General features: G+C 37.6%; 1 protein-coding gene across 6 annotated transcripts in view; it reads left to right on the forward strand.

The window, feature by feature from the left end:
• CCDC148 (coiled-coil domain containing 148) overlaps positions 1-25913 on the forward strand; it is a 277310-nt gene that overhangs the window by 203066 nt on the left and 48331 nt on the right. For all 6 annotated transcript variants that reach the window (XM_061135101.1, XM_061135100.1, XM_061135103.1 and 3 more), the window contains one exon: positions 13719-13837. In XM_061135101.1, coding sequence (XP_060991084.1) covers positions 13719-13837 — 119 coding nt within the window. The remainder of the gene's footprint in view (positions 1-13718; positions 13838-25913) is intronic.

Consider the following 25913-nt stretch of genomic DNA (forward strand, 5'->3'; position numbering starts at 1 on the left):
TCTTGATTATTCACGGTGATTTGATTTAATTAACAGACACCTATGCAATGCTTGCTATGTGCAAGGCACTATTCTGTGTTTATTTAATCTTCTTAATAACCCTAAGGGGTGGGTACTAATATGATCTTCATTTTATAGATGAAGAAACAGAGATACATAGAGGGAACATAATTTCCCCAAAGTCACATAGCCACTAAGAGGTGCAGCTAAGATTTGAACCCAGGAGGTGTATTTCCATCATTCATGATATTAAACACTATGCTGTGCTGCCCATCACTCTGATTGCTGTTTACTGTTAATTTTGTGATTAATCAATTTTCAGAACACTTGGTTTCAAACTATTTGCTTTAGGGTCATTTTCATGGCTTTGATCCTGTCCTAGTTTACTCAGAACTGTTAAATAGGTAATTGTGAATTTAAAATCTCTTTAGTAGTCTGCTTACTAGGAGTATTTCTTTCATGTTCTACAGGTACAGTCTGTCTTATTCTTGTTAATATTCTCTCAGGATTTCTCTCCTTGGGTTAATGAACCACTATAGCTTAACAGTACAAGAAACCAGACCATTATAGTTTGATCACAGTTGAAGTGTCAAGTATAAGACATGTTTTGTGAACAGGTTTAAAACAAAACAAAACAAAAAAACCCAGCTTCATTGCCTCCTTGGTGTTGTTCTTTTGTTCAGTTGACTGAAGAAAATATTAATGATTTTGATGTGAGTTTTGTTTTAAGCCTGTTTATACTTTATTTCACAAGAAGAGAATTTCCATGGGCTTTCAGTATTGCATTTACCAACCTATCAGAATCTGCACCCATTCCCTACCTTTCTTTCTTTTACAATGCATTATGTATTTGTGCTCCTGTCTATGGCCAGTCCCTTCATTTATGCTCAGAATCCTATTCCCCCTCTCCTACTCAAGGCCATCAAATCTCTTTCCCACCACCATCATTCCCCTCCTTTTGTTCTAGATCTTTCCTATTCACCTACAAATGTACCATTCTGACTTGTATTTATTAATAAAAAAAAAAATTACTCTCCCTTGACTTCACACCTCCTCCCTTAAGAAAATCACATCACCCCTGTATCCTACACACAGTGTCCTCACTTCTTCCCACCCACTGTCTCTGGAGCCATTTTCTCCCTTGACTCCAGCAAAATTGTGCTTGTCAAGGGCATCAGTGATTTCCATGTTGCTAATTTCAGGGGTCAATTCTCAGTCCTCACTTTACATAAGCTATTAAGATGGAAGTGATCACTGCCTCCTCTTTGGAAAACTTGATATTTAGCTTTGAGGAAGCTGTTCTCTTTGTTTTATTTCACTGGGTTGTCCCCAATAAATTTGGATGGATCCTCTTCACCATTCTACCTCTAAGTCTTGTAGTTCCCTTGGGGAACTTTCTAGGGGATCTCAATTGATCCAGTATACTTCATATGCCATTTACAGGCTGACTCAAATTACCAGTTAATATCTCTGATAGAGATTTCTCTCTTGAACTGCAAACTCACATATCTCACTGTCTCATATCTAATATGCCCCAAATATAATTTTGCTTTTCCCTCTAAACCTTTTCTTTCCTCCACATTCCATTTCTCAACAAATAGAAACCTATTCTCCCAGTGCTTGGGCTAAACACCTTGATATTTTTTTTTCTGTCCTTTTCTTTCTTATTTATTTTTAATTCAAGGATGATTATAATATTGTGCTGGTTTCTACCATACATCGACATAGATCAGCCTTAGGTATTCATATGTCCCCTCCCTCTTGAGCCTCCCTCCTACCTCCCACCCCATCCCACTCCTCTAGCTTGTCCCAGAGCCCTAGTTTGAGTTCAAAACCCTTGATATTTTGACTCATCCCTCCCCCTTACATCCTACACTCACACTGTCATGCCTTACCTATTGTCATGAATATAAGGCTCCATGTTTCAAATCAGAACTGTTATAAATCTCTTACTCTTCTAATCAATTTCTCTGCCTCCTTTTCCATTCTCACCCTCCCTCTTCATCCGTTTCCCACATAGCAGTCAGAGTGTTTTTAAAAGTCACATCAGATTACATCATTCCCTGCATTGCACTCAATATCTCTTGGATCTCCTATCTTGCCACTTCCCCATCACTTCTCCTGCTCCACCCATCAAAACCTGCTTCTTCCTCTTCAAACAGCCTAGCACAGGTCGCCTTAGCCTTTTGCATTGGCTGTTCCCTGTGCCTGGAAGAGTCTTCTCCCAGATGTCTGCGTAACTCACTCACTTAAAATATCATCCTCCTTCCCTGTCACTTTGTCCATTTCCCCTACTTAGTTTTTTTCTTAGCATTTATCATTCATCTGACATCTATCTATTTATTGACTGTCTCTTCTAGAATGTAAGCCCAATAAAAAGGAGGAATTTGTCCATTTTCTTATTGTTTTATCTCCAGTGCCTGACACAATGCACTCAGTAAATATTGTTTGAATGAGTGAATTTAGTGAATGAACAGAATACAACTGTACTTTGATGCTGAGATATAGAGGAAAATATGTCAAACTAGGAGACCCTAGCAGGGTGGGTGACCTTGGGTAAGATATGTAGGCTCTGTGGGATTTTGCTTACTCAATTGTAAAATGAGGTGTTTGAATTAAATGATTGCTGAAATCACCTCAGCTCTAAGAAGTCATGATTGAATGACTCAGGTTTGATTACTTTTCACTTTTCACTCTCCCTGACATTTCAGGCTTTGAAATACAACATCCTCAGTATATATACTCCCTTCTTAATGAATAATGAAAAGAGAGAAATTAAACAAGATTACAGACAAATTCATTTTAGTAATATCAACATATGACATGATCATTATGTAATATTTCAATGCCCAGACTGAAAATAGACCTTACTCCTAAAGAAGATATCACAGTTATTTTTAAATCCACCTGGCATTTCAATTAAGAGGGAGATAACTAATGTGTTTACCCCAGAATACTTTCTTGGCTCATCATGTTCTAGGGACATAAGACAACATTGAGGCAGAAAATAGCTATTGCCAATTTGAGTTGATAGCTCTGCTACGGGAAAAATGCTCACATAAGTGACCAAAGTGAACATCACCTAAAAAATTCATGTTATTTACTTACACATATAGAAACTACATACTTCCAAACAATTTATAATAAAGGCACTAATGTTATTGTGCTAGATATCCACCCACACTCGGTCATGTCTACTCTCCATTCTGCTCTATGTCCCTGAGAGTTGTCTTATAGAAGGCTCCTTTATTCTTGGGCTTTTGGTTGGGTTCAGTCAAAGTGGAATACTACAGATGAAGATGAGAGAAGAGAGTGAGGTTGGGACCGCTGTTCTTGCAGCTCCTGACCCTGCAGAGCTGTGTTGACTAGCTGTGTCCTCCAACAAAGGTCTCAGCCCCAGCCAGGTGGCTCTCTCCACGCAGGAAATGGGGAGGGCCACCTGACAAGCGCTTCTCTGGCTCTGGGTAGAGCAGCCTGGCTACCACATGAGCTCTTGTGATTGCCCTGCATTCCAATCTTCTTTATCATCATCCCCTTATTACATTCTTCTGGATTTATCCTAATTTTGAGTGTGCCATCTGTTTCCTATTAGGAATCGTTAAAATAGAAAATTAGTAAGAGAATAAGAGACAAAAAACTAAGAGGATGGGAATATAGTTATGTCAGCACACCAAGACTAAATAGGGGTGCTGTAATTGAACATGGGTAAAGTTAAAAGGAAGCATTTAGTTCTTATTTGCTAATAATAGACAACATCTAGCACATCAGAAGCTGGCAGGGGGAGGGAGGCAAACCGCCCAAGGAAAAGCTTTTTCAGTAGTTTTACAGCGTCTAAACCAACTCTCATATAATATTGTGTTAACCTTTATAAGGCCTTTGAAATAAAATTAAATCGTAATTCTATAAAACTTTTCTATAGAAAGGGAAAGTGACGCATGCAAGGTGACAAATATAGAAAATGTTATATACAAGGATATACAGTATTTTTGTCATCTGATTTGATATGGGAATAGAATTTGGAAACTTCCAGAATGAATAGCAGTCATGTCCCATAAATATTCCTTCTAAATTTTGATTTTTTGGGGCTATACTTTTAATACATCCCTATGTATTACATACATAATTACAAAAAAGGTTTGTAATTATGAAGTCTTTTGTGTCCATTGTAGATAGTTTGGAAAATGCAATTAAGCACACAAAATATGATAAATCCACCCCAAATTGTAAACCCTTAGCAAAAGATTAATAAGAGTCTTCTTATATTCTTTTTTCCTTATGTATGCTAAGTTGTTTTAGCCATGTTCAGCTCTTTGCAACCCTATGGACCATAGCCCACCAGGCAGGACTTTAATTTAATTGGATATGTACTACATATATTATTTTTAACCTGATTTTTCCCATCTGTCAATATATCTAGCATATTTTACTCTGTATTTCTATTACATAATTTTTAGTGTTGCTTAGTGTTTCATTATGTGAATAATTGCATTTAACCAATTTCTTATTTGGGCAGTATTATATTATTTCTAATTTTTCAGCCTATTTTAAGGCTGTAATGAGTATACCTATATATAAATCTTTGTATAGGTATCTGGTATTAATTCTTAAACTTCATTTTTTAATTTTTAAGACTTTTGCTAGTTATTTCCCTATTTATTCTTCGAAAAGAGTATGACAGTTTACCCTCTCACTAATGGTAGATGCTCTTGTTTATCAGATTGGAGATTGGTGACACAAATGTTCAAGACACTGAAAGAAGTAGCTGAAATACAAATAGTGTGAACTGTAGACTGAAAAAAGGTCCATTATATTCAAGTAACCAGGCAGGAGGGTGTAAAAACTGATTTTCTATTTTAAAAAGCAAAGCACTAGCTTTGATTTTTTACCCATGTAGAGAGTTTTCCCATCTTTGCATAAAGAATGTCCTGCAAAATAATTCTTTTGAGGCTAATTTTTTTGCTCAGAAGCTTCAGCACATCCTGGATTAAACCCCCCAGGGATCTCTATACCATAAAGGGTGAAGAGATAATGTTAGTTGAAAGGTTCTGAGGATGGAAGTGATCGAGGGTCCATCTTTAGCACAAAAAACCTTGAATTTGGCTTCCATAGACAATTTGACTTAGACAAGTATCATGTTCCCATGCTCTGCTGGGATTAAATGTACCTCTATACCCCACATGACTAAACAATTTGGTTCACTGGTGTCTATGGTCTGTCATTAGTATCTATCTGGATGCTTTATTAATAGGTTTGGATTTATATGAATTGATACAAGAAAAGTGCTATGTACAATGTAACCTTTCCATATCATTTTCCACTGGAGTAACTTAGCAAATATGTGTCTTGTAAAACTCTTATCTCCAAGATGTGATACTCAGTTCAGTTCAGTTCAGTCGCTCAGTCGTGTCTGACTCTTTGCAACCCCATGAATCGCAGCACGCCAGGCCTCCCTGTCCATCACTAACTCCCGGAGTTTACTCAAACTCATGTCCATCAAGTTGGTGATGCCATCCAGCCATCTCATCCTCTGTCGTCCCCTTCTACTCCTGCCCCCAATCCCTCCCAGCATCCGGGTCTTTTCCAATGAGTCAGCTCTTCGCATGAGGTGGCCAAAGTATTGGAGTTTCAGCTTCAGCATCAGTCCTTCCAATGAACACCCAGGACTGATCTCCTTTAGGATGGACTGGTTGGACCTCCTCGCAGTCCAAGGGACTCTCAAGTCTTCTCCAACACCACAGTTCAAAAACATAAATTCTTTGGCGCTCAGCTTTCTTCACAATCCAACTCTCACATCCATACATGACCACTGGAAAAACCATAGCCTTGACTAGATGGACCTTTGTTGGCAAAGTAATGTCTCTGCTTTTTAATATGCTATCTAGGTTGGTTATAACTTTCCTTCCAAGGAGTAAGCGTCTTTTTAAATCATGGCTGCAGTCACCATCTGCAGTGATTTTGGAGCCCAAAAAAATAAAGTCTGACACTGTTTCCACTGTTTCCCCATCTATTTCCCATGAAGTGATGGGACCAGATGCCATGATCTTTGTTTTCTCTTTTTTTTTTCTTTTTTATTGGTTGGAGGCTAATTACTTCACAACATTTCAGTGGGTTTTGTCATACATTGATATGAATCAGCCATGGATTTACACGTATTCCCCATCCCGATCCCCGCTCCCACCTCCCTCTCCACCCGATTCCTCTGGGTCTTCCCAGTGCACCAGGCCGGAGCACTTGTCTCATGCATCCCACCTGGGATGGTGATCTGTTTCACCATAGATAGTATACATGCTGTTCTTTTGAAATATCCCACCCTCACATTCTCCCACAGAGTTCAAAAGTCTGTTCTGTATTTCTGTGTCTCTTTTTCTGTTTTGCATATAGGGTTATCGTTACCATCTTTCTAAATTCCATATATATGTGTTAGTATGCTGTAATGTTCTTTATCTTTCTGGCTTACTTCACTCTGTATAAGGGGCTCCAGCTTCATCCATCTCATTAGGACTGGTTCAAATGAATTCTTTTTAATGGCTGAGTAATATTCCATGGTGTATATGTACCACAGCTTCCTTATCCATTCATCTGCTGATGGGCATCTAGGTTGCTTCCATGTCCTGGCTATTATAAACAGTGCTGCAATGAACATTGGGGTGCACGTGTCTCTTTCAGATCTGGTTTCCTCAGTGTGTATGCCCAGAAGTGGGATTGCTGGGTCATATGGCAGTTCTATTTCCAGTTTTTCAAGAAATCTCCACACTGTTTTCCATAGCGGCTGTACTAGTTTGCATTCCCACCAACAGTGTAAGAGGGTTCCCTTTTCTCCACACCCTCTCCAGCATCTATTGCTTGTAGTCTTTTGGATAGCAGCCATCCTGACTGGCATGTAATGGTACCTCATTGTGGTTTTGATTTGCATTTCTCTAATAATGAGTGATGTTGAGCATCCTTTCATGTGTTTGTTAGCCATCTGTATGTCTTCTTTGGAGAAATGTCTGTTTAGTTCTTTGGCCCATTTTTTGATTGGGTCATTTATTTTTCTGGAATTGAGCTGCAGGAATGTTGAGCTTTAAGCCAACTTTTTCACTCTCCTCTTTCACTTTCATCAAGAAGCTTTTTAGTTCCTCTTCACTTTCTGCCATAAGGGTGCTGTCATCTGCATATCTGAGGTTATTGATACTTCTCCCAGCAATCTTGATTCCAGCTTGTGCTTCTTCCAGCCCAGCGTTTCTCATGATGTACTCTGCATATAAGTTAAATAAGCAGGGTGACAATATACAGCCTTGATGTACTCCTTTTCCTGTTTGGAACCAGTCCATTGTTCCATGTCCAGTTCTAACTGTTGCTTCCTGACCTGCATACAGATTTCTCAAGAGGCAGGTCAGGTGGTCTGGTATTCCCATCTCTTGCAGAATTTTCCACTACTACTGGTTACAAATAAATGCTACAGTGTAAAGCATGTTCCTTACCATTCAGAAGTTCACACAAATATATGAAAATTTATGTGGCAAAATATAGATGATTGTCAAATTGGTTGCATAGAAATGAGTCAGACTTCTGTTGGTGGTGATTTTATGTGATGTAGGCACATCTACATGAAACAAGTGGGAAAATTTAAAGTACAAAAAGTACTTTTTTTTTATTAAGAGGTCCTGTCATGTTTTCATATATAGCAACAACACATTTGTGTGTGTGTGTGTGGCAGTGTATATTCTAGGCCAAAGTAGAAAAGATGAAAGGAATTAGCTAAGTAAATGAAAACTTAGAAAATAAAATTAAAATTGTTTTACCTTGGTGCTTTATGAGGAATGGAACTGGATATTTTTCACTTCATATTTCATATATTTTGTCTATCTGGTTAAAGATTATGACCTCCTCCTGAATAAGTCATTGAAACCTTTGTAATGACTTAGGAGCAAATCCAGAAGTTTATTTGTTCAAAGATTCAATATCACATAGATTGCTTGAAATCGGAGACTAAACTATCTTCCTACTATAATGCTTTAGCCCTAACTTTCTAATGTCTGAAAAGTGCAAGTGTTAGTTGCTTGGTCATGTCCAACTCTTTGCCACCCCATTGACTGTAGCCTCCAGACTACTCTGTCCATGGGATTTTCCAGGCAGAAATACTGGAGTGGGTTACCTTTCCTTTCTCCAGGGGATCTTCCAAACCCAGATCTCTTGCATTACAGACAGATTCTTTACCATCTGAGCCACAAGGGAAACCCTTCTATGTGTAAATAAGAAATTTTTATTCCATGCTGAATTATAACTCAGACTGAAGAAATGAAAAAATTATAGTTGAATGTTTATGTAATATTAGCACAAGATTTTTAAAATTAAACTCTGATACACTCTAATACCATAAACATCATGATTACTGGTCGAGTTTTTAATAGGAAACAAATTGTTTGGAAGATTACAAAAGTAAGGTGGGATATAAAAAGTACCTTAAACCCTCTGGAAAGATAGCACAACATTACTTTGGCTCATAAATCTATATAGAGAATAGTTTCTTGAGTTTGTTTATACTTATGGTGGCTTAACTTTACCAAAATGAACAAAATGTGGGACTGTGAAAGAGGACTATCCAATAGAATCAAAGGTAACAAGAGGAAATGAAGGATAATGAGGGCCTGTTTAGGTTTTCAGAAAAGAAAATTTTCAAGAAATTTCATCTGCAAGTCTATAAGAAACAAGGTTTAAATTCAACTTGTCTCCTGTGCACTAGCTTTCTGGTTCCCCTATCATTGGAAAGCTGTAAGGACCACTCAAAAAGTCTAAAAAGTAGTGTGTTTACAATCTATGTCTCAACAAATGTCCTAAAGGGCTAGTTAAATACTCTTAACCTTAACTTTAGTTGAAGCTTGTAAAGCCCGTATTTCATGACACACACTTCCTGCTCTTATTAACTGATGGAAAGTGAATGGAACTGTCCTTAGGGAAGTGTTTAGTTCAGACTTTACCGCCCCGCAAATAAAACTGCTGGCCTGGTTCCCATCCATAATTGTTATTCTCAGACCAGAGATCAGAAAATGCTTCCACTCACCTTAGCGATGATCACTTAAGCCCTATTGTGTATCAGACATGATACAATGTCCTAGGCATACAAAGGTGAATAATGCAGATCAATATGGGAAGTGCTATGCTAAGAATACATAAAATAGTGCCTAACTATGTCTGGAGAAGAGGGGAAGGAGGAAGGCTGGGAAAGCAATGCTATAGTTGAGTCTTAAATGATGAACAGGGAGATTTAGCAGGCAGTAATGCAGGGCAGAGCATGCCAGGCATGTAGTAAATGCCCAGATGGATCAACAACAATGGCAGTGGCAGTCCCTCCTGGAAGCAAATGAAAGAGTACAATGCAAAACAAAGAAGTGAGGGTAAAAAATCTTAATAAAGGACCAGTGATGTGCCAAGGATTGAGCTAACATTTTTCCTAGAGGGTTCAGAGGAAGATTCAAGAAGATAGCATTTGTTCTGGTCTTAATGGTAGAGTAAAACTGACATGTAGAGAAGGAAAATGAAGTTATACTAGTTGATAAAACTGCAAAAGGCAGTTTTATATAAACATGAAAGTGCATGACTGCCTTCTCTTTTCTATTTATGTTCTCACTCTACAGATGTTGTCTAGTCCCTTGGCATCATACCATTTTAAGAGAATGTCTCCTTAATTTAGATCTCCAGTGCTGAATTCTCCTGAGCCATCCATCTGTGTACCTCCAGATGTTTATGTGGAATTTCTACTTAAATGTCATACAGTCATGTCAACTGTTTAATGTTTAATAGTGAGCCCCTGACTTTCTTTTCTGAACCTGTTATTCTAATTTCCCATCTCAGTTATTGGTACCATCATCTAGCCAGTTGCTCTACCAAAACCCTCGGAATTATCCTTGATTCTTTTTAACTTCAACTACCGTATCTAATCCTTCAATGAGTACTCTGACTCTACTCAAAAGCACATTTTAGATTTGAATTCTTAAGTTCCTGAATCCCAGTGATTATTTTTGCTTTATTCTGTTTGGTCTCTCATTTCTCCTTTGCTCCTTTACTGTCCATTCTTCACTCAATAGCTCAAGCTATCTTTTAAAAATTTAAGTCACATCATATCACTGTTTGCTTTAAACTCTTCTATGTCTTTTTTAAGAACTAAATCCTTGCCTAATCATCTAGCTACCATCTAGTTTACCAAACTCACCTCCAGTCTAAATTCGAACCACCTGTTCCAGCTGCACTGGTTTCTTCCCAATTCTGAACAAGTGCAAAGTCATTCTCACTCAATGCTATTGAACCCAAAACTCACACTTCTTTCAGTGGTATCCTTCATCTCTTTTCATTGTTTCCTTACCCTCATCTTCCAAATTTTAATCCAAATGTCATTTAAATCTATGCTTTCTAATAGTTCTTCCCAGATTTTTCTAACTTATCGCCATATTTTTTTCCTTCCTAGAATTTAACATAATGATCTTTTCATTCATTTACTTGTTATCTCTCTTTCCAGAAACTCTCAGAACCTTGAAGCCAAGGCTTTATTTCTTTTTAAGCAACATATCCCAAGTACATAGCACAGTATCTGGCTTAAAGTAGATGCTCAATGAGTATTTTTTGAATAAATGAATGCCAAAGTCACTAGTTTCTTAAGACTATAAGTAAGCATTGGTAGAATCAAATTCAGAGACTCTAAAAAAAATAAGACACTACATAAAATGAATTTGGTTTGATTATTGGTAGAAGTCACTGGTAGAAGTAGTCAGTTGGAGTGGAGGCAGAGGTAGGAACATCATGGGTGAGGACTAAAATAGGAGATGCAAAATTGGAGGAGAGTATTCTTGACTGAAAGGGGACAGTGAAGGGTGTGGTGCTACAGTCTTGGGGTGTGTAAAGAAAGTACTTTACAATTTTGGTTAATGAATAATATTTGTTTAGATTTTCATGTGAGAAAGAAGATGCAAAGACCAAGAGTTTGAAATGACAAGGGAAGAAAGTGTAGGTGATGGAGGAAGATTATAGAGATGGAATTGGAGAATAGGATATAGAGCCCAGATGGAAAGAAGGAAGGACATCACTTCCTCTGAGGAGCAGGACATCAAGGAAATGATATTTTAGGATCTCCATTTCTTCTGGTAAAAGCAAAGAAATAGAGGCAGGTGTGGAACTTGACATAGTGAACAGCCTTTCAAATGATACCATGAGCAGCTGAGAAGCACTGGCCAGGAGTTCATAAAGGAATGATGATTGTCAATAAAGATTCAACTGAAACCATCAATTTGGTACTAGTTTATAAAGCCGTGTAATTCTTTCATCAATCACATGTTTATTAGGTATATTCTATCTCCTAGACACTTTAGTTGTTGCTGGAAGTGCGGAGGATAATAAATCACAGTTTCTGCAGTCTACCGGGACAGAGGAACAAGTATATTAATTAGCAAAGCCTTGTGGCGAGGCTTATACCAGAGGAATAAAATTATACAAGCAGAACACAGAGGATGATGGGGAAGGGGTCATAGGTCTGGTTGTAAGATAAATAGCTATAATTGAAGCTCTTGGAATTGGAGCCATTCTCCATGATAGTAGAATCCTGGAGGGGGAGGAGGCTCACTGGAATGGGGAAAGTCATGTGTCTGTGAGTTAGCAGGTCAGAGGGGCTTCAGACGTAAGTCGACTAGGAAGGTAGAAGGAGTTCTTCTAGCCAAGACCCGTGTGGCTGTGGCTCACGTATCTGAATTCTCAATGAATATTTGAGAGTGACCTGGAAGTCCACACATACTGGTGATAAGGCTAGGGAGAGGGTAATACAGCCAGATGGTGTAAACATCAAAGGAAGAAAGCATTGTATCTGAGAGGGACAGCATCGTGGTCTCAAAGTAGCCATTAACAAGACGGAAAATTCTCAAACCATTCCCCAGCCTCCTGGCAAACAAGGCATCTTAAGAAAAGCATCCTTCACTCAGGAGAATTTCAGTCAAGACAGGAGGGAGGGAGGGAGGGAAGAAGAGAGAGAGTGATTTGCTAGCTATAGCAAAAGCTGAGGATACCAGAGTCAAGGATGGAAATAGTTGGTTCTGAGATGCCAAAAAGCCTCAAGTGTGACACATTTCCAGAGCCTGCACAAGCCACTGAACCAGATGGTGTCAGTGATCTGAAGATACCAGCAACCTGGGATTGGTCCACTTCTTATCAAGGGATTGTCGGCAGAAGGACCACTGACTTCCCCTCGAGGTCAATGCTGGGAGTAAACAATACTGTCAATGGTCAGAACCCAGAGAAAAATGCCCTGTAATCCAGTATCTGTTCTTTTGAAGTATCTTTTTTCTTTCTGATTATGAAAGAAATATATATTCACTGCACAAAATAAGGTAACACAGAAAAGTATGAAGAATAAAATAAAGATCAGTTATAAACCCAAAGGGAGGTAATGTAATGGTTGTTAACATTTCCATATCTGGCACTAATAGAATGCTGAGGCATTTATCAATTAGGTCTCTGAAATATGTCAGTGTTCCTTTTCCTCCCTTTCCTACCCTCTCTTTCACCTTCCATCTTTGGTGCCCCTACCTTTCTAGCTTCATCTCTGTTCTCCCCAAATTCAGATTTCAACCATGTCTGGTGTAGAATCACTTTACCTTGGAGCCACCCAGTTACTCTTTAAGCATCGAATGGATGTTGCTGTTGTGGCTGCTGGCGTTGCAGGCCTGCTGCAGAGTTGCTATGGCTGTGGCCGTGGTACTTGGGATGCCTCTTCTTGTTCTCCCAGGGGTCAGAGACCACGTTGCCTGGCAAGTCTGAAAACCACTTAACTTTTCATATTCATTTCTCAAAAAAGAAAAATGCCACCTTGGGGATGAGGCTTACCCAACCTTTACGAAAGCCCCTCTGCTGGTAGTAACTCACTACCATTCACCATGAAGGTACTGTTTTTTACGAGCAGGATTCAGTCTCTTGACCCAGACACAGCATGGCAGGCCAGTCATTGAATGGTCCTCTGTCAATTAAATATAAACTTCAGTTGCTTCATCACTAGGGGAATAATGGTTTCAGCCCCCTGAAAATAGCTAATGTGTGCTTCAGGTTTTCTCTTGCTGCCTCCATTCCCAGAAAAGGGAGGTGAAACATGCCTAGTCAGACAGTACTTTCACTTTTTTGAGCTTGATAAATTTGTCCTTCATTTTACCACATAAGTCAGAATTACTATTTATCACAACCCTGATAATTTTTTCTTTTCCTCCTTCCTCCCACCTATCTCCTGCCACATCCCCAGAAGCATAAAGCTTTCAATATCCTGCTGTCCATTAGCATAAATAAACTCATGCTTTTAAAGTAAAAATAGATTTAATGCTATATTTGTTAAAGACTACATTACCATAAGAGAATAAAAATATTCTTGAGTAACAGGTAGATCATATACTTTAGAAACAATAATATGCTTTTATTGTGGTTCCCTGAAAGTCGATTATTTTAGCCATAGATTAAAACTTTAGGTCTTGAGCACATGTTACATTTCTACTTTAGAAACTGTTAAACCATGCAGTTTCTCAGGACTTGTACTTTCATGTTTTAACTTATTTTTTCTGTTGTCAATGTTTTGCAGGCAGACCAAAAAACATGAAGGGCCATTTAAATTCAGTATTTGCTATATGAGCCAATGGATAATGTTGTTATAACTTTGTTCCTTGTTTTTATATTTTGGTTGTTAATTTAAATTTTATGTGATATTTATACATTAGATAAGAAAATACTGGGCTGATAAAGAACAGAAATGGCAGGAAATGGAAATGAGAGATCTTCGCCATCTGGAAGAACTGAAGAAATTAATGGCTGAACAGTCAGTAAAAGACAGAGAAAGGTAAAAAAAAAAAAAAGTAAATTGTGTGGTAATAGAAGTCTTCTGTAATGTGTTATGTGAATGGAGTCTTCCATATTGTGTTAGGATAAGTAATATCAGAGGGAGCATTTTTCTGTACTTAATATGTCCTTACAATATTTATATTCACCAACTGAAAAATGATACTTATATTTTAAACTTTCATATTCATACACAAATCTCTAGTTTTCCATTTTGTTCCTTAGATAGCTTCCTAGTTAAAATCATCACAGAGAATTTCATAGTATTTGATTGCCCACTGTGTGTGTGAAATAATACTGGCTGCTGCAGTGACTTAATATTTTGACCTAGAAGGAAGAAACCATTATTCAGAGGAAAAGGGAGACCCATTTACTATGACTGAGGCTGAGAAAGACAATACACAATCATACTGTGCTGTGTGGTATTCCTTTTATTATACTTAAGAGGTATTTGATATAGGAAAAACCTTGAATTTCCTAGAATAATGTAACTTTAGAGCTGGAAAGGACATCTGAGATCCAGTTTCCTCATTTTAGGAGGATTTACTGCACTGAAAAATTAAAATTACTTTTCCCTAGTTTAATGTATCAATTAAGGTCAGTAAAGGGGCAGAGACAACATAGTATTTTGAATCGGGGAAGTTTAAGATAAAAAATTATTAATTCTAACAAAAAAAAGTCTCAGTTACATAAAAGGATATAGAAAAGTTTAAAGAATGTTGCAGGGCTGGAGGAGGGTTCTCATGGAAGAAACAAATTTGGAAGTGTGGCCCCTCCTCTCAGCAGCTCGGATTCAGACCTCACTGTAGAAGGTGTGGTTGTGGGCTCATCCAGAAGCTGTTCTCAGTCACTGGGCAAGCAGGAACACCCTACCTGGGTGCAGGATGCCAAAACTGGAAGTCAAGCATTGTGATTCCAAGACTTGATGGGAATCTGACCATGAGAGTACTTCTGAAATTTGATGGGAACCTGCCCACAGGGTGCAGCTGAGCTCCGCAAGCACCCCTGAGTATACCCACAAGTGCTGGCTGGCAGCCGTGAAGCAGGAACAAGAAGGAGGAATAAACCCAGAACCTAGGAAGGAAAGCCCTTCCTTCTTCAGCATCCCTCCAGCACCCTTTTCCATCATGGCCAAGCACTGTGCCAGCTGCAAAGCAGAAATGTTACAAGGTCCATCTCTATTTTCATAGAGCAGACAATGAAGGGTAGATTTGGAGCTGAGAGACAATAATAAATTGGTAACTGGCATAGTTATATAGTTTAGCCAGCTCCTGAGTGGATTTTCACAAAAGATAAATTAAAAAATAGGTCTTTCATTTTGTAACATAAATCATAATAAAGTTTTCTTTACAGTTAGTCAATGTAAAAAAAATTGCCTGAAACTCTTCATACTTTCTGCTCAATTTCATTATGAACTTAAAACTGCTCTAAAAATGAAGTCTACTACAGTACTAAAAATTACATTTTAGACTTATTGTAACTTAAGATGACATAACCATTTTACACAACAAAGTTCACTTATATCTAGGAAGCTTCCTTTGTGACCCATGGAAATAATTTCAAATTCCAGTCATTAAGTTGCAGAGTGAATCTGGGGTTCCACACAGATGCTAGGCAATTCCCCCCAATTTTCTGAATAAAATTCACTTGATTTTCCAGGTATCTCAGGATTTATAATTGAGTTTAATCTATTATGAAGAAAATCAAGAATATAGCAAAGCTAGGGCTCAAGGCTAAGTGATGAAACAACCAGTGAGAAATCAGTTAAGCACAAACCAAGAGATAAGAGGATACCAGAAGGCAGGCCACGCCATGGGTCAGAGGCAGAAACAAGCAGTTCAATATTAAAGGCAAGGCAAATGTGGGGATCAAAAGGCTGGTTGGATAGTCTGAAACTAAGCTAGAGGAACAAAAGAGAGCCCCAGGAATTAAAGGGGGTGGGGAAAAAGGAACAGCTGTAAAGTCCCCGCATCTAGGACTCATGATTCTAGTAGAATCTGCCCTCATAGCCTAGGAGTTTCTTTGATTACAGAGCCATTTCAGCCTTGTGCTTCTTGTCCTAGTAATTATCAAGATAAGCTGATTCAGAACTTTAGTTGAAAAGAAGAAAAGGAAAATTAAATGGGTCTGTCTTACATAACAGAAAAGAAAACTAGGTGTCATATTATAACATAGTGAAAATAGTACCAAAGACTAGGAACCAGGAGACCGGGGTTTTAGTATCTTATTTGAATGGTGTATGACCTAGGGAAAGTTATTAATTTAACCTCTATTAGGCTCTGTTTTTTTCTCTATAAAAAAACTGAATCGGATAACTTTGGAGGGCTAAGTGAGCTATCAATTTTTAAGAGTTTATGATCTGTATATTTTACTTATCTGAAATGTAGATTCAGATAATAATGAATCCAATCCTTTTATGCCAATGGAAAGTCAGTGAGGAGGGCCGTTAAAATATCCAGATAATGTATCAGAACATAATTCTCAGAAAATTTTGGATGATATTGTAGATAAAAGCACAGTCCTCATTTTGTGATTTAGTGAGAGAGAATCTAACATGGAAAAACAGCTGATAACTTTTGCTTCTGACAAGAACTAGAAATTGTGTTCTTTTGCAACCATCCTGATGCTGAGAATGTGGTTGATTGGTTAAAATGTTTTTCTCTACTACTGAAGTATGATTCACAAATCTCATATTTGATATTTTAACTGTAGGCACATTTTTCTCACGTCAGAATAAGAAGGCTTGAAGCAGTTTCCAGATCTGTTAAAAACACACATACACATAGCCTTGAGAGTTTGAAAACTTCTGTTATTTAATTTTTCTATTTTCTAACTCTAATATTAAATTTCTTGAAAACAGTACTCATAAATTAACACATATATTAGGTTAAACCATAAGAAAATTACATTTTTATAGGTCAAACAATGGTTAAGTATTGGCAGTTTTATGCAGTTCAACATAATAAAGAGATATAGCAATTTATTTACTAATTACATTTCCTGTCTCAATCTGTTATGAGCTGTCTTGTGCCCTCATCACTTTATTAACATTGTTCTTGCCATAGTTTCCACTAACCTCCTAATGCCCTATTTTTATTTCTCAACAATGTCAAAGAAGTGGAGAGGGAAGGCTCTAGAATCAGGTTGTCAACATAAGAATCCTGTCTCTATCTTTTATAGCTGTGTGACATTTGTGTAAATTATTTCAGATTTCTGTGCTTCAGTTTCTTCACCTATATAATGAAGAAATAAATAGTATCTTCTTCATGGAATTGTTGCAAGGAATAAGTGAGATATTAAATGGAATGCACACATAGTGAACATTCATTAGATATAAAGATTACTGTCAATTGATGTTTTAAAACATGAGACACTAACATAATTTGTTCTCAAAATATTTAAGCATTTTAAATGCTTTAAATAAAAGGTGTAATAATGGGGACACTTTTTAAAACTGAAATATAGTTGATTCAAAATGTTGTGGCAATCTCTGCTATACAGCAAAGTGACTTAGCTTTAAATTTTTATGCATTCTTTTTTTAAAAGATTCTTTTCCATTATGTTTATCCCAGGAGATTGTATATAGTTCCCTGTGCTATATACTAGACCTTGCTGTTTGTCCATTTTAAATGTAATAGCTTGCATCTACCAACCCCAAATTCCTAGTCCATCGCTCTCCACCCTCCTGCCCCAACTTGGAAACCACAAGTCTGATCTCTATGTCTGTGAGTCTGATTCTGTTTCATTTCGTTTGTGTCATACTTTAGATTCCACATATAAGTGATATCATATAGTGTTTATCTTTCTCCAGGCTTACCTCACTTAGTATAATAATCTCTAGTGTCATCCATGTTGCTGCAAATGGCATTATTTCACTCTTTTTATGGCTGAGTAATATTCCAGTGTATATATGTACCACATCTTCTTTATCCATTCATCTGTCAATGAACATTTAGGTTGTTTCCGTATTTTGGCTATTGTGAATAGTGCCACTATAAATACAGGAGTGTGTGCGTCTTTTTGAATTATAGTTTTGTCTGGGTATATTCCCAGAAGCAGGATTGTTAGATCATATGGTAATTCTATTTCTAGTTTTCTGAGTACTCTCTGGGTGGCTCAGTGGTAAAGAATCTTCTTACCAATGCAGAAGATATAGGTTGGAGCTCTGGGTTGGGAAGACCCCCGGAGAAGGAAATGGCAATGTAGTCCAGTATTCTTGCCTGGAAAATCTCATGGACAGAGAAACCTGGTGGGCTACAGTCTGTGGGGTCACAGAGTATCAGACACAACTTAGTGACTGAGCATGCTTGTGCGGGGAACCTCCATATTGTTTTCCACAGTAGCTGTACCAACTTACATTCCCACCAGTGGCATAGGAGGATTTCCTTTTCTCCACATCCTCTCCAGCATTTTCTATTTGTAGACTTTTTTTTTTCTTTTTTTTTAGACGTGTCTCTTTGCGACCCCATGGACTGTAGCCTACCTGGCTTCTCTGTCCATGGGATTTCCCAGGCAAGAATGCTGGAGTGGGTTATTTGTAGACTTTTTAATGATGGCCATTCTGACCATTTGAGGAAGTGCTGTACCCCATTGTATTTGCATTTCTCTAATAATTAGTGATACTGAGCATCTTGTCATGTACCTACTACTATCTGTCTGTCTTCTTTGGAGAAATGTCTATTGAGGTCTTCTGCCTATTTTCCAGCCAGGTGGGTTGTTTGTTCATTGTTGAGTTGTATGAGCTGTTTGTATATTTTGGTAGATCCTCATGCAGTCTCTCCAGTGGAAGTCTTCTCTGATATCAGCTGTTTAATACATACATACAAATTATATATGCCTAAGTAAAATATGACTTTAAGAGCAACAAAGACCCAATACATTTTACATTATGGTAACATTGTATTTGTTCCAGCTGCCATAACAAAATACCATAGACTGATGGTTTAAACAACAGAGATTTATTTTCTCACAGTTCTGGAGGCTACAAGCCCCAAGATCAAGGTACCAGCACTGTTGACTTCTGGTAAGAACCCTCTTCCTAGCTTATAGACATTTGCTTTATACTCAGAGGGTGGGAAGAGAAAGATAGCAAATTCTCTGATGTTTCTTCTTAAAGGGCACTAATTCCATCATGAGGGCCCTACCTTCATGACCTCATTGAAACCTAATTATTTCCCAAAGGACTCATCTTCAAATACCATTACATGAGTGTTTAGATTTCATATGAATTTTGCAGGAACAAGGTCAGTTTATAGCAACCATTTGTGTATAAAAAAAACAAATTTATGTATGGACAAATTACCTATTTATTATTAACTACTATTTATTGGTTGCTGCTAGCACATAAGACTTTTGTGACAATTAGAAAAAGTACCACTTTCTGGTGGCAAAGTACATAGATTCCCTATAGGAAGCAGACAGATTAGGAAAAGACAAGACTCCCCTCCTGAACCATGACAGAGTTTGAGGCAAAACTGGACATCATACCCCATTTTTACTCCTGGCTAAGCATCACTTTTGCAAAGCACAATCTTCAAAATGGATACCCCTGCAAATAGACCAACCTAATTCTTTTAAAATATTATGAATTATCCATGTTTCTTCTAAAGTTTAGCCATCTGATATTTCTTTTCATGAAGGATGTGAGCTAAGTTTCTGACTTATGAAAGCTGCTCAGTCGTGTCCAGCTCTTTGCAACTGCATGGACTATACAGTCCATGGGATTCTCCAGGCCAGAATACTGGAGTGGGTAGATATCCCCTTCTCCAGGGGATCTTCACAACCCAGGGAGCAAACGTAGGTCTCCCTCATTGCAGTCTGATTCTTTACCAGCTGAGCCACCAGGGAAGCCTTTCATATTGTTCTAAACTGATAGACCACCATCTCTACACCAGTTATTTAATGATTCATCCTTTCCCCCTGATTTTAAATGCCACTCTTTTATTATATATTACATTTCTAGTTATGCCTTTATATCCATATGGACACTTGACTAGATTAAATAAAAACTGACCTATATTTTTATTTCTACATCAGTAACATGCTGTTTTAATTATTTTTTTGTTTTAATTATTCTGTGTTCATTCATTGTTCTTTTCAAAAATATGTTAGTTACTATATCGTTTCAATTTAAAAATCTGTTAATTTTTTGCATTGAAACTTTGTTATGGAGTGCTGATTTGTGTGCCAAATTTAATCTCCATTCTAGGACCATCGTTCCAGAGTAGCTCTCCAGTTCAAGTCTCTTCTTAGGTTCTCTGGAAGATTTCATATTTTTTGTTTTGCTCTTTTTTTTTTTTTTTCTGGTGAAGACCTGGAAATTATTTTGGAATAAGTAGAACCGAGTGACCAAGAAGCCAATTATAAATTTTCTTTAGTCACTATGTGAAAAGTGTCTGAACTAGGAAGTGCCAGTGGGGATGCAGAGGTGATAGATGCTTGTGAAGCATCTAGATTAGATTAGGTAAAATTAATTTCACTGAGGAAGATGTTTGAAGGAAAACAGAGGAAGCAGCATAATACTGAATATTATTGAGCTTTTTCTGTTCTCTTGGGTTGAAAGCTTTTAGTTATTTTGTTTTCAATCTCTTTTACTTTCTAATATATTCATTTGCATATATTATCTATGTATCTTTGACCACTTTCTACATGGTTTGAAATATGTTTTTATTATTTAATTTTTAAATAGTTTAGGTTTCATTTTTGATGTCCTAACAATATATTGGTAGGGTGCTTGACAAAGGCAAGGTTGCTAACAGTTTTCAATTTTAACCTTTCTATTTTGTCTTTCATATAGATGAGTGAAAATTCAGCATGGTTTATGGGAAGCTACTAACACTGCAACTTTTAACATATAAAACACTTCATTGAAGAATAATTTATGTTACCATAAATTCCTCCTTCAAGTGTACAATTAAATGATTTACACTTATATAGGGGCTTCCCTCATAGCTCAGTTGGTAAAGAATCTGCCTGCAATGCAGGAAATCTAGGTTCAATATCTGGGTCAGGAAGATCCCCAGGAGAAGGAAATGGCAATCCACTCCAGTATTCTTGCCTGAAGAATCCCATAGACAGAGGAGCCTGGCAGGCTACAGTTCATGTGGTCGCAAGAGTCAGACAGAACTTAATGATTAAACAACCACCAGGGGCTCCCCAGGTGGCACTAGTGGTAATGAACCTCTCTGACAATGCAGGAGATACAAGAGACGTCAGTTTGATCCCTGGGTAGGTAAGATCCCTTGGAGGAGAGCATGGCCACCCACGCTAGTATTCTTGTGTGGAGAATCCCATGGACAGAGGAGCCTGGCAGGTTTCAGTCCATGGAATCTCAAGGAGTTGGACACAACTGAAGCGACTTAGCACACATGCACACGCACTTATATAGAATAAATTTATATAATTGTACAACCATCCCTATTGTCTAGTCTTAAATCATTTTCCTCACCCCTGAAAGATTTTCATACCCATTTGCATTAATTCCCAATCCTACCTAGCCCCAAATGACCATTAATCTATTTCTGACTCAAAGATTTGCCTTCTCTAGACATTCTATATAAATGTAACACACTGAATTATTTTATTTAGCATAATGTTTTTGAGGCTCATCTATATAGTTGTGTATATTATTAGCTTTTTTCCTTTTAATTATTGAATAATATTCCACTTCAGCATTACTTTTTAAATCTGTTTTTCAAGGCAATATCGTTTCCTTTCTTTTTGGTAAAATATTAATATTAATATATGCAAAATAGTATAAAAGGAAGTTTGAAAATTTATGTAAAGTGTGATATCAATTTAATATAAGTTTAATTTGTACCAGGGTGAAATATTCACTCACATTATCCCAAATGTTTGAAGAGTATTAACTGATCTCAACTTCCTTGGGAGCCCCCTTCTTGTAGGGTAGTAAGACAAATGGGAACTTTTAAATTAAAAGCATGTTAGGTTCTTTCATTTCTTTTTTTAAAATTTATTTAATTTTTAATTGAAAGACAATTGCTTTACAGAATTTTGTTGTTTTCTGTCAAACATCAACATGAATCAGCCATATGTACATATGTCCCCTCACTCTTGAACCTTCCTCCCATCTCCCTCCCAATCCCACCCCTCTAGGTTGATATAGATCCCCTGTTTGAGTTCCCTGAGATATACGTAGATTCCCATTGGCTATCTATTTTACATATGGTAATATAAGTTTCCATCTTACTTTCTCCATACCTCTCACCCTTTCCTCCCCTCTCCCCGTATCCATAAGTCTTTCATTTCTAAATGGTCTCATTTCAGATTATCTTTGTCTCTTTGGGTGGTAAAGGTAGAAACTCCAACCTATATTGGAGGTCAGACAGCCTCCTCCAATATAAGGGTGATATGGCTGGTCAGCATGCAGATTCTGATACCCCTTAGGGTCCTCATTACCCTCCATAATTTCACCTCATCCCTCCATGTCCCCAGGGTACAATGCAGTGCTATCCAATAAAAATGTCATATGAATTACATAAGTAGTTTAAAATTTTCTAGTATCTACATTTAAAAATAGCAGGTAGAATTGACTTTAATAGTACATTTTATTTAACCTGATCTATCCATTCCATGGGCTTTCCTGGTGGCTCAATGGTAAAGAATTCACCTGCCAATGCAGGAGACATGGGTTTGATCCCTGGGTTGGGAGGATCCCCTGGAGAAGGAAATGGCAATCCACTTCAGTATTCTTGCCTGGGAAATTCCATGGACAGAGAAGTCTGGCGGGCTACAGTCCATGGGGGGTTGTTAGACAGCGACTAACAACAACATCCAGTCAGTATGCCGTCAATATAAAAATTATTAATGACATATTTTATATTCTTTTTTTCATATGAAATTCTTGAAATCTGCTATACATTTTACACTTTCATCACATTTCAGTTTGAACTAGCCACATTTCAAGTGCAGAGTAACCTCATGTGGTTAGAGGAGCCGTACTGGCCAGTGGAGGTATACAAAAAAGCTTATTAGCCTCTTGGCAATGGAGGATTGAGTGGCTGGTCGACCTGCAGATTCTGACTCTGTTATATTAATAGAACTGATATCATTTTTATATAAATGTTGAACTCTGCTTTTATCTTCTTCTATCTTATCTTCTTTATTTTAGAACTTCTCATCTTCATGTTCTTCTATAGAACTCATCTTCTATCTTTCAAAGTTTTCACTGCCCTTGCCAGTTTGTCCTTGGTATTTCTCGTCCCTTGGAATAGGCCTTAGTCTCTAGGCAATCTGCTGGTAACAGAATTGGACCCACTGAGCCTTAGGATGCAAGCCAATATTTAACGCTGCCCCTGATCACACATCCTGACATTTTCTCTGGTCCTGAGGTCTCCTCCTCCAGGTCTTTTCAGCCCTGGTTTTCCCAGCGTGTGACTTATACTTCCAGTAAGACCTTGAGCAAACTGTGGGAAGCAAATGTTCCCTAATGTAGTCTCTAAACACCTCCCTTCCTATGTCATGCTGGACATGCTAAATACAGGCCTTCCCTGGGAGGTATTTTATACCAGGAAAGTAGGAAACTAGTCCCATGTTCTTGGGTTCTCCCATAACTATCTTAGTGTTTCTAATAAGTCCCCATCAGTTACAGTTGATTCACTGAGGGGTAGAAAGCTATGGAACTAGTATTTGAGAACTTCACCTACTTCTCCCTTGCACACTAATGAAATGGTCAGAGGGAAACATGATATCCAGGAGAAATAAAATAGATGAGGTTAATATTTTCAAAATGTTGTCTCTGTAGTATCAGTATGAAGAAAAAGCCTAGAAAAAAACATAACCCTATGATAACAGTTTTTGTCTCCAGGTAATGAAATGGACAGTTCTGATTTTTTTCTTTATATTTCTGCACTTTCCAAAAGTTCCACAATGAGCCTATATTTCTGACAGTAAGAAAAAAACCCCAGTAGTTTTAAAAATAATAAATAAAACATACTTCTTTATTTTCATCAACTGTTTGTGGGTTTCAAATTCGAAGGAAAAGTAAGAAGTAATGGAAATGTATAGAAGTGAATATATGAATTCAAATATAAAAGTATGAAACAGAAGATACACTTTTCAGGCAAGAGAAATAAGTCTTCAAAATAGACATAAGAACGTACACTTCTTTGTGTTTTTTTACCAAAATATTTATACCTGTGTGAAAGTGTTAGTCCTCAGTCTTGTCCATCTCTTTGCCACCCCGTGGACTGTAGCCTGCCAGGCTCCTCTGTCCATGGAATTCTCCAGGCAAGAATCCTGGAGAGGGTTGCCATTCCCTTCTCCAGGGTATCTTCCCCACCCAGGGATAGAACCCCAGTCTCCCGCATTGCTGGCTGACTCTTCACTATCTGAGCCACCAGGGAACCCCTTTTATACCTGGTATGATCTCATTTCTCTAATTCTATATTTGAGGTCCTTTTCTAGTCTTCCTGCTTCCTTGTCATTTGATCTCCTGATGGCTTCCCCCAGAGCCTTCTTTTTCCATCCACTGATGTAAGTTAAACTTTCTCTCTTCTTTTATACACAGTGGTCCTTTCTTTCCAGCAGGACTTTGAATACACAGCCTTCCCCCTGTGCCCTCCCCCTGGGCACAGCCCTAGTCACTGTGGCGTGCAGCTCTATGAGCTGTGATGATTCTGTGATGTTTATGTTTCTTTTGTTTGGGTGTAATTTTAGACATATTTGTATTGTTTCCAAACATTTTCTTTACTGAGTATTCTTTATGTTAGATACACACAGAGAGCAGCAGAAAATAAGCACCATTGCTTTCCATTACCACTGAAAGTTGCAAAGTAAACAAGCAGAAATTTAGACCACCCTTCCATGCAAGGGCTGCCCTTGTCATGAGGACATTTTCTAAATCCATGTTCAAATGCTCCATTTCTAGCTTTTCTGAAGTTGAGCTCTCTTGTAGCAAACATATACTTTCTTTTCTCTGTATTTGCCAATTCTCTTTTCTACAAGGATGGCTATAACTGTGGCCTTTAATAAATAATCTGCCCTTTCCATTTACATCCTTTGTAATAGTTTTAGTGTATTAAAAATGGTTAGGGACTTCCCTGGCAGTTCAGTGAAACTAGATCCCATGCAGCAACTAAAAATCACACAGGCCACAATGAAGATGGAAGATCCCACATGCAGCAATAAGACTCAGTGCAGCCAAATAAATAATAATTTTTTAAAAAGTTTTAAACTATACACTCTAGAAAGAAATTTTAAAGATTTCTAAAAGCAAATTAACCTGCTTAAGCAGTTCCTCTGGACATAATTTTATAACCAGGAATCTGAAGCTGGGCACAGCCAAGAAACAGAAGATACAAACTCTGAGCATATCATTGGTCAATGCTAATGCAGCAAGAGAGCAGAATTTCCATTCTTTGCTGCAATCAGTTCACCTGGAAAGCATTTGAAAGTTCTGATGTCCAGGTCAGGCCCCAGACCAATCAGATTAGAATCCCTGGCAATGGGATTTCTGCCTAAATAGTTTTTGAAAATCCTCAACTGATTCTGAAATGCAGCAACATTTGAGAACCAGTGTACTAGAGTTCTTTCCATACTTTTTGAAGTATGGGCCTCTAATTATCTATTGGATTCTTGAGAAGACTACATTCTTTTTAGAAGTGCTCCTAATTTCTCTTTCCTCAATACTACACCCTCACTGAAATAGTTCAGGAAAGTCATGTAGGCAAAACTTTATATTCATGGAAGAGTTTATCAATTATAAGAATCTTCTGTAAGCAAAAATCTTGCATGTTTCTCACTAAGCAGGTGTGTGTGTGTTTGCAAACAAATATGTTTAGCAATAGCAAACCCTAGTTCTTCTTTTTTCCAAAAGAAGAGAGTTTTCCTAAGTTGTAAAACAAATATTTGAAGTTGAAGATGGCAGTGGCTATTTGGAAGGAAGAAACTAGAGTCAGCTGCCTTCCTAACACTAAATTGGTTTTCTTAATCTAGTGTGTATTTTGGGGTGCATGCCAACAGGAGGGAATTGACAGTTATTGCATTTTCTAAGTAGTAAAACCAGATGCTTCTCTCTATTTTCCATGTCTTTTCCTAACAATATGTAAAATTCAGCA

Source organism: Dama dama, chromosome 33 (genome assembly GCF_033118175.1).
Source record: "Dama dama isolate Ldn47 chromosome 33, ASM3311817v1, whole genome shotgun sequence".
In the NCBI taxonomy this organism is placed as follows: domain Eukaryota; kingdom Metazoa; phylum Chordata; class Mammalia; order Artiodactyla; family Cervidae; genus Dama; species Dama dama.